The sequence below is a fragment of the Equus quagga genome, unplaced genomic scaffold (assembly GCF_021613505.1).
Source record: "Equus quagga isolate Etosha38 unplaced genomic scaffold, UCLA_HA_Equagga_1.0 HiC_scaffold_273_RagTag, whole genome shotgun sequence".
NCBI lineage: Eukaryota > Metazoa > Chordata > Mammalia > Perissodactyla > Equidae > Equus > Equus quagga.
The window spans coordinates 11,913-21,374 of NW_025793403.1; the positions used below are offsets into that span (position 1 = coordinate 11,913).

General features: G+C 45.9%; 1 protein-coding gene across 1 annotated transcript in view; it reads left to right on the forward strand.

The window, feature by feature from the left end:
* The window catches only part of SRPX (sushi repeat containing protein X-linked), a gene marked incomplete at its 5' end in the record, with an annotated part of 18,611 nt that continues 9,149 nt past the window's right edge, over positions 1-9,462 (forward strand). The window contains 2 exons of the mRNA XM_046649097.1: positions 1-175; positions 1,664-1,840. Coding sequence (XP_046505053.1) covers positions 1-175; positions 1,664-1,840 — 352 coding nt within the window. The remainder of the gene's footprint in view (positions 176-1,663; positions 1,841-9,462) is intronic.

Below are 9,462 nucleotides of genomic sequence, written 5' to 3' on the forward strand. Positions count from 1 at the left end.
CCCATCAAGGTGAAGTACGGGGATGTGTACTGCAGGGCCCCTCCAGGAGGATACTACAAAACAGCCCTGGGAACCAGGTGTGACATTCGCTGCCGGAAGGGCTACGAACTGCATGGCTCTTCCCAGCTGGTCTGCCAGTCAAACAAACGGTGGTCCGACAAGGTCATCTGCAAACGTGAGTAGTCCAGCCCCAGGTGGGGTCCCCAGGGCCAATCAGAGCCAAAGTTCTTTTGCTCGGAGATCAGGGCTTTTTACTGAACATTCTGTGGTCTTTGATGAGAAAAACTCCTCTTGTGAGCAGAAGTCAGTGGGTTTCTAAGATATGGCGAAAGTGAGATGACACCTTTCAGACAGACAGACGGGTGTGATCGGCTATTTAGGAAAGGGAAAGAGAACAGAGGTTTTGTTAAGCCAGCGGTTAATGTTTGTTCAGTAAGTGCTGGACCCTGAAAAGGTGTTGGGATGTAGAAACAAATAGGACACACACAGGCTGTGCCGTCAAAGGCATCACAGGATAGCATCAGAGACAGCAGGGCAGAGATGTAAACAGTGGAATGAGTACATGAGTGGTGCTAAGTTAGGGACTCATGGTAGCGGAGGCAAGAAGTGTTCTCCCAAGGAGTGGGCTTGGGGAGACCGGGAGAGTCACTGAAGAGTGATGCTTATTCCAGGAAAGGGAGCGTGCCCCAGGGGAGAAGACTGGAAGAGCATTTCAGGGGCTGACTTTTAGCTTCATGAAAAGTCACATCTCATTTGGGAAATTGCAAGTGGTACAGCACTGTTGAAGCACTTTTTAGATGCCATTGTTATTCAAAACAGCCACCATTTATTGAGCACCTATTGTGTGCCAAGCATTTCATACATTCAATTTTTGCAACAGTGCTATGGATATGGGTGCCATTACTTTAACTTTATTTTTGGGGAAACCGAGGCTCAGGGCTGTAGCCATGTGATCCAGCCTATGCAGACTATGCAACTGAGTGTCTATAGTGGGCACTTGCGGTGCTTCACTCAGATCTCCCTGGATGCCCTTTACCAGTTCTCTGTGTCCGTCTCCCAGCTTCTGAGTGCTTTACTCTTAATGACTTGCACCTTCGATCTTCTTCAGAGGAAGCAGAGGCCCTGCTCCTTCAGGGGACTGCTCTCTTTATTCTGACAGGGACAGCATCCCCACGGGCAGCCTGTAGCTACCCCCATACTGAGTGGTAAAGGATTAATGAAAGCCCAGCTTCCTCGCCTGGAGGCGGGATGGACCGGTGTCATTCATGCTCCAGAGCTCCCTTGTGGGAGGAGGCTGAGGCTGACTTTGCCTGAGATCCCACCTTGTCCGGTTTCCTCCCTTTCTCTGTGTTGCTTCCCCCGCCCCTAACTGGTCGCCCCTGGGAGCACTTTCTTATAAATCACTTGAACACAAATCCTTGTCTCAAGGTCTTCTTCTGAGGAACTCAGCCTAAGACAGCGGCTTAGCTGGGATGCCAACCCAAGCCAGTCTGATGTGAAACTTTGTGTCCCTTCTGCGTGATGTGCAACCATCCATTGTTTCTCTAATTCTATCCATTATATTTCAATGAACTTTTCACCCTATGCTTTCAGAGTTTCTGGACTCTGAAACTCTAGGGACAAAAACTAAGAAATGCTGAATATCTGGTTTTCTCTTTTTCAGAAAAGCGATGTCCTACCCTTGCCATGCCGGCAAACGGAGGGTTCAAGTGTGTAGATGGTGCCTACTTTAACTCCCGGTGTGAGTACTATTGCTCACCAGGATACACACTGAAAGGGGAGCGGACGGTCACGTGTATGGACAACAAGGCCTGGAGTGGCCAACCAGCCTCCTGTGTTGGTAAGAAAATATCACAGCCTTCAGGAGGCACAAACTTTGGAAAGAGCAGGGGGTGTTCATACAGTGGATTTTAAAGGAAGCATCGGCATCCCGTGTGTAAAGCATAGGCACCCAGCTTTGCTTTCAGTAGCTCTCTTCATCCCTAGTCCTCTGGCTCGGCCCAGACCTAACCTGTCTCTATCCTAGAGCTGACTTCACAGCTGATGACTTTCATCTGATGTTTGTCTCTTTCATGGCTTGCTTGTTATTGAGGCAGCTGCAGGCTGGCAGGGGTAGGGCATGTTCCCGCTGCTTTAGTTCAGGGATCTGCCCTGTAGCATGGGCCAGTTGCTGACATTTGCAGGACAGTCCTGCAGAGAGCATCTAGGTGGCTTTCAGCCCACAGATGTAGTTCCTTTTTCGTGGACTCTGGTAGTCAGCAAGCGCTCAGTTTGCTAAGCTGGAAGGGATTTGGATATTTCACCTTGCTCTTAGTTTGTTGAGCAATGGTTCTTACTGTGTGGTCCTGGGAGCAGCAGCAGCAGCATCACCTGGGAACTCTTTAGAAATGCAAATTGTGCCTCCCCACCCCCTCAGACCTGCTGAATCCGAAACTCTGGGAGTGGGGCGCAGCACTTTGTGCTCTAATGAGCCCTCCAGGGCATTCTGAAGTGCTTAAAGAGAGAGCCACTGATCTAAGGCGGTGCTCCTCGAGCCTGGGAATCGTGTTAAAAATGCAGATTCTAATACAGCAGGCCTGGGGTGGGGCCTGGGATTGTGCCAGACCGTGCTCTAAGGCAAGGGTTCCGAACCTCGGCACAGTTGACATTTGGGGCCACATAATTATTTGTTGTGAGGTCCTGTCCTTTACACTGTAGGATGCTTAGCAGATCCTTGGCTTTTACCCACTAGATTCCAGTAACATCTCCGCCTCCCCAAGTTGTGACAACCCAAAACGTCTCCAGACATTGTCAAATGTCTCCTGGAGGGAGGAGGAGAGTAAGAAGAAAAATCACCCCCCCATACTGAGAAGCACTGGCCTGGTGGCAGTGGCTCCCCACCCTGGCTGCTCCCTAGAATCACCTGAGCGCCTTTTAAACCTAGCCGTGCCTTGGTCCTGCCCTAGAGATTGTGACTCAGTTAGCCTGATGTAGGACAGCTGGAGGAGGCAAGTGGCATTATAAAAACTTCCCAGGTGGTTTTGATGTGCAGCTAAGATCCAGGACCATGGTCTGAGGGCAGCGGATCTCAGTGTGGTCCCCTGACCAGCAGCATCAGCATCACCTGAGAACTTGATCCCAGCCCCGCTCCAGACCAGCGGTATTAGAAACTCTGGGGTGGGGCCTAGCAATCTGCATTTCCAGGCCCTCCAGGGGATTCTGATGCTCTAAAGTTTGAGAACCTGCCTTAGAAGATCAAATCTGGGAAGAAGTTTAGTACCTTTCTACTCAAAATAGTGCCCTCTGATCAGCAGCATTAGCACCAGCAGGAAGCTTCTTAGAATTGTGGAATCTTGGGACCCATCCCAAACCTGGCAGACCAAAATCTAAATTTTAAGAAGATCTCCAGGGGATTCCTATGCCCTTTAGATGTTGAGGCAGACTGCTCTAGGACAGTGGTTTTCAACTTGGGCTGCCATTTAAATCTGAATCTCTGGGGCCCTGGTATTTTTCTGAAGCTCCCCCAAGTCGTTGAGAAACCTGTCCCAGGGGATCATTTACTCATAAACTGTTAGGGCTTCCAGGACTCACCCTTACAGAGCATTCTAGTCCAATCCCTCATTCTACAGATGAGGCCTCAGAGGTCTATGCTCAAGGTTGCATAGAGCCAAGCCTATGTTTCCAGGCTTTCAGGCCCAAAGTCCCTGAATCCAGGGAGAGCTCTGGCACTGAGGTGCTAAGGCAGCTGGCCTTGGAAGCCTGGCTCCTGTCCTGCTGGGATCTGCCCATCCCCCAGAAAACTGTTCAGCTCAGTCTGCTAATGTGCTTTACCCCTGCCCCCCCAGTATTCCTTCCTGATTGCTCAGTGTCTGGGACAGATACTTCAGGATTAAGACTGAAATTGGATGCTACCCTCTGGGGTCGGATGTGCAACAACTTCGCTGGCCTCAGTCCCAGTGGTGTTTTCATGATGGCACCACTGTTCACCGTCTTCTCTAGCAGCACCAACCATTCTCACTCTACAGTTATGTGGTTAATGGCCTATAGCCAAGGGACCTGGCCCAAGATGTGATCAAAACCCTTCTGAGTTTTATATCAGAGTCACAGCCTGGACCTTACCTTGTATCCATTTGATGAGAGCAACAGGTCCAAATAATTACCCAGATGACTGACTCAGATTTATCCTGGGCTTCTTTTTTCCTAGGAGTTAGATAGGAGTTTGTATTGGTCAGTATTTGGGAAAACAGAAACCAGTCTAGGTATTTCAAACAGAGGGGAATTTGATGCAGGGCAATGGTTACAAAAACATAGGAAGAGCTAGAGGAAAAACACTGTTACCGGAGATTAGTTAGAGCGGAAAGCCATGCCAACCAAGGGCTGGAGGAGCAAAAGTGGGATAGTAGTGTTACCCAAAGTCCATAAGCCCACCTGTGATCCTGACACATCTGTAAATGAAGTCAGGAGCCCACACTCCTGTTGATATTTCAGAAGCCCAGGAAGCCCTCCCCATGAAGCTCCGACTAGAAGCATAATGGTGTCCACCTTCTTCCTGCCTTCTATTCTCATGAGAGTGCCTCTTGGCAAATCTATCTGGCACCCCGCTGGCAAAAGAAGTCTGGGAAATGTAATTTTGACACTATTAGTCCCGGTGGTAAAGGGGAGATTATAGAAAAACAGCACCAACAGAGTATTTGGCACAGCAACCATTTCCCAAGGTTTGAGATATTTCCCCCTGAATCATTGTAGTTCTCAGTGAAAAGAAGACTGAAGAGCAGTCCTCATCAACTGGTGCAGGTAGAATGGTGCTGAGGCTGTGAACTCTGGACATGCTCCTCTTGAAGGACCTAAGGCCAGATGCTCAGGTCAGAAGGGCCCCTCACAGATAATGCGTTCATTATCCCCTCTGTGACTTGGTATGTGCAAGCTAGCTCTTCAAAACAACCCCCCAAATTTTTGAATCTCTTTTACCACACATTGGAGGGGGCAGAGGGGAGGGGAGGAGAGGAGATGCTGAAAAATCTTTCTGCTAAGCAAGCATTGGCAAAGAGTTCTCTAGGGATCATACTGTCCAGATGTCCAGATTGTGTGCAACAGTGGAAAGAAAATGCTGATTGTTCTCAAAAAGCAACAAGCATGTCTGAAGCTGGACCAGATGGGCCTGGAACCTTTCCAGAGGGAGAAAGAAAGAACTAAGAAATGAACCCCAATTTCAAGGGATCTATCTTAGAGTTTGCCAGGACAAGGTTTAGGCATATTTAGGGGCGGGGAGTTGTGCATGCATTTAAGTGGGAGTGGCACAAAGGGGACCAGTGAGCCACAAGAGAGCATAGAGCCCCCAGGAAAAAGAGAGAAATAGACAAAGCAAGCGGGCAATTCTTTCTTCGATTTTGGTGACAGATAAGCTAGAATTTGTATCCAGTGCATTTTACTCCAGGGATGTCATTGACTCTTTCATATTTCAATATATTAAATTAGTTTAATAACTGTGTGTGTTGGCAGGGCTACGGGGCCCTTGAGCATAACTTAGAGCCTCAGCCTGTTTAAGGAGCTGACACATGGTGGCTGAGTAGTTCCGAGATTTCCACATAACCTTGAATGGTGCATCTTGGCCAGAGCTGTGCTGAGTGCTGAGAAAATTGTCCCAGTTCTCTTCCAGACCCGGAGGAAAGAGAGAACACTGGGCTTACTTTTGACTCTGAGGTGGTCAGTTCTGTGGTCTGGCTAATTTGAAAGTGCCACGAGTTAAAATTAATTCTCTTATACAGACCACACTCTGGCAGTGGACTCAAATCCATCGTTATTTCTGAAACAGACATAGATAGAAATAAGTCAATGGAGGAGAAAAAGCATACTGTAAATTGAAGAAGGGTAAGATATTTAAAGAGCCACAACTTCCATTGATATAAAAAAAATAAACTTTAGAATGTAACAACTATTGTTTGGGAGGCTATTTCTTCTTTCTTTCCATTTTTAGTTATTTTTGGTTACATCGGCATTTAGATAGACAATGGAAAGTTAGAATTACAAGTCCTCATCTAGAGACCAGATTTTGAGTAGATGCATGATCTCTCCTTTAGACCAACACTTTTTCCTAGGCCAAAAGAGGAAGAGAAAAAAATTAAGGAAAGTTAAAAAACCATGGACAATGAGAACTCAGCAAATATCTTTTGACATGCTGAGAGCCCCATTTAGTTGTTTTAACAAAGGACAGTGTACAAACAAACTTGGTTTTTGGCATAGCTCGCTGCTTGTTTTCTACTCCTACGGAGTAGAACAGATGGAGAGTTAACACAAATGAAATTCTGGAATGAAAAACCTCTGAGATTTAAGATGTGCAAATTGATGGAATCTGCTTTCCCAACTATCTGACAGCTAGGTTTACCCAGTGTCCCATAGGGAAGGTTTCTGGGCTGCGCTGCATGATTTCCAGAGATTCAGTTGAATATACAAACGTCGTGGGACAAAGAATAAATTTATCAGTAGATTGTTGTAGATTATCTTAAATTATGCTAAATTTTTCCTGGGTTGGAAAATACACATTCTTTTGCAAACTTTCAGGAAGCTAGCTTCAGCTTTGAAACAACTTGATTGATTGAGATACTGATCCACTTTTTACCTGGCATGATTTTGTTAGTACAAACTGAACAGGTAAACTTTGAGTGGCCCTCTCTAATAAAAACATATCACCAATGAATTTTTAGTTGGGCATCTTTCTGATGAAGATGGTGACTTTTAATTGTGGGATTTATGGCTTTCCTTCTTGCCTCTTTTGTCCATTGGAGAAAGTTTTCCAATATCTTATATGCTACTAATATCTTAGATGGCACTTCCCACAGGCAACCACAGGTATCACACTCTAGCTAGGGAAGCAAACAGTTGGGCAAGTTTTCAGTGTCCAGGTTTGTTCTGCCTTTGACAGTCATTCCCTTCCTGTGCCCCATGAAGTGATCGCTTCCTTCCTCCATCACCAACTTCAAACTATTTTATATTTGTATCAGTAATTGATTGCCGCACAACAGACCACCCAAAACTTAGTTGCTTCAAACAACCATGTCTTTGCTTGTGGTTGTTTGGGTTGGGAATTTGAGCAGGGCTCGGTGGAGACAGCTCATCACTGTTGCACATAGTAATGACCGAGGTGACTGACTAGGGCTGAAGGATCCACAATGGCTTTCGGCACAGGTCGGACTTCTCCCGCGGAGGTGGCTGTACTGGCTGGAGTTTGGCTGAGTCTCTTCCTCCTTTCATAATTTCTCATCATCTCCACATGACTTCTCTGGTCAGATAATTGGACTTCCTTAGATGGCAGCTGGCTTCCAAGACAGCCAAAGTAGAAGGTGCCAGACTCTTTAAGAGCCTAGGCCTGGGACTGGCATAGGGTCACTTCCCTTGCATTCTATTAGTCAAAACAAGTCACAAGACTGGCACAGATTCAAAGGGAGGGGAAATAGGCTCCACATCTTGGTAGCAGGAGCGGCATGTATATAAGGGAATTATGGGAAGCCATCTTTGCAAAGAATTCACCACAGTATTCTTTGTTAGAAATCAGTGCTTGGAAATCATTAGTGAAATACATCTTGGGAGATGTTATACAAGATGCTATGTAGGAGTAATTTGAAAAAACAGGTGTGATCAGGTACTATTAACAAGGCCAAAATAATAATGCTTTAAACAAGATAGAAGTTCCCTTCTCATATAAACGTTTGTGCTTAAGCAGTCCAGGGCAGTGTCCTAGGTCCCAACTCCTTCTCACTTGTTGTTCCTCCATCCCCAGCTTGCAGCTTTCATCTCACAGTCTAAGATGGCTGCTCCAGCTCCCCACCACATCCACGTTCAAACCACGGTGGAGGAGGAAGGAAAAAGAGGAGGCTACACCCCCACCTTTTTTAAAGCACAGCCCAGAAGTTGCACATGTCACTTTTTCTCACAACCCATTAGTGGAACCCATCACATGGCCACATCTAACTTCAAGGGAGTCTGGGAAATGTAGTCTTTATTCTGGAAGGCCAAAGGCCCAGGCAAACTTCTTTTGCTATAACAGAAGGGGGATCAGATAGCAGTTGAAGGACCACCAGCCTCTGCCACATTGACTATACAGATTGAGAGCAAGTTGGTGTGAAAGATCAAGGGGTAAAAGAAGTGAGAGAAGCAGCAGTTAAAAAGCCAGTTTGAATGGGATATGTAGGAAGGCAGAGAGGAAAGGGCATTAAATGGAGTCTGTTTGCTGTGAGGAGCTGTGACATTGCTTGACTTGGGATAAGAATATCATCTTGCCTTAGGATGAGGTAGAGAGGAGGGACCCCACAGTGGGTCAGGCAGTCTCAGATAGAAGTTACTGTCATGTTCTGAAGTGCCTGTTAATCATATCTCTGACAGTCATCCTCAAACACAGATTTCCACTGGAAAACACTAAGCAAACATTTTAGGATGCAGGAAATTTATTGCCTTAGTTTAAAAGGTTTTTGTTTCTTGTTACCTGTTGGCCAGGACATTGTCCTGTTGAACCTCTACTATTTCTTACCACCTACCTGGTTAGACATGTTAAGGATTCCCAAGTACATTGTTCAGCTTTTTAGAGAAATAGTAGTTGATACAGTACGGTATATTTGTTTCTGATATTTTATATGTAGAGAGGAAACTAGAGCGCAGAGAAAGGAGACAGTTTGTCAGATGTCTCCAATGAATGGGGCAGAGGCCAAGATTTTCACAATTTCAGGGTTTCCACACAATAACTGTCTCTGTGGGCATCCTGACTCAACAGGGAATCGTAATTATGTTTCTATAGTAACTTTCTTCATTTCATTCATGGAAATTTATGATAACTTATAAAAAGCCATGATGACCACGGCTGTGTAATAATAGGCTTAGGTTTCTGGAGCATCTGCTGAAGGGCAGGCCAGCTGTCTCATTAGCTGAAAGAGACGGCATGATGCTTAGGATGCAACAGAATCCAGTCCTGCTGCTCTTCTTCACGGATTTATGGGGACGCTGTAGCAGGCGACCACAGAGGAAAGTGTGCGCAGAGGCTGGAGGAAAACACTAGCAGCAGGCAGACACACAGAAGTGTTTGGCTTATTAAAATAATTTAAAAATATGTCTTAAAATCCCAGACCACAAAGAAATTCCAAAAGAGAGGAAATGTTTTCCGGTCTCTAAATGGGGATGATAATAACAATACTCAGTCTAGTGGGCGGTTGTGAGAATTCAATGAAATAACGCAGGGGTAGTACTTAGCATGGGGTGGGCATGTAGGAGGGTTCAGTAAATATTAGCTCTTATTTTTAGTGATCTGTTTCTTCTTGTTTCTGGTTTGGAAGAGCACTGCTTCTGAAAAACTGGGTCAGTTTCAAGTAATCATTATTAGCTGGGCAGGGACTGCCTTTGGGAAGCTCTGAGACTCTTTACCCAGATAACCTAATTTGGAGCGTGTTTGTTCACACTGTCAACACATCTAGTTGATACAGAAAACAACCCAGTATATCA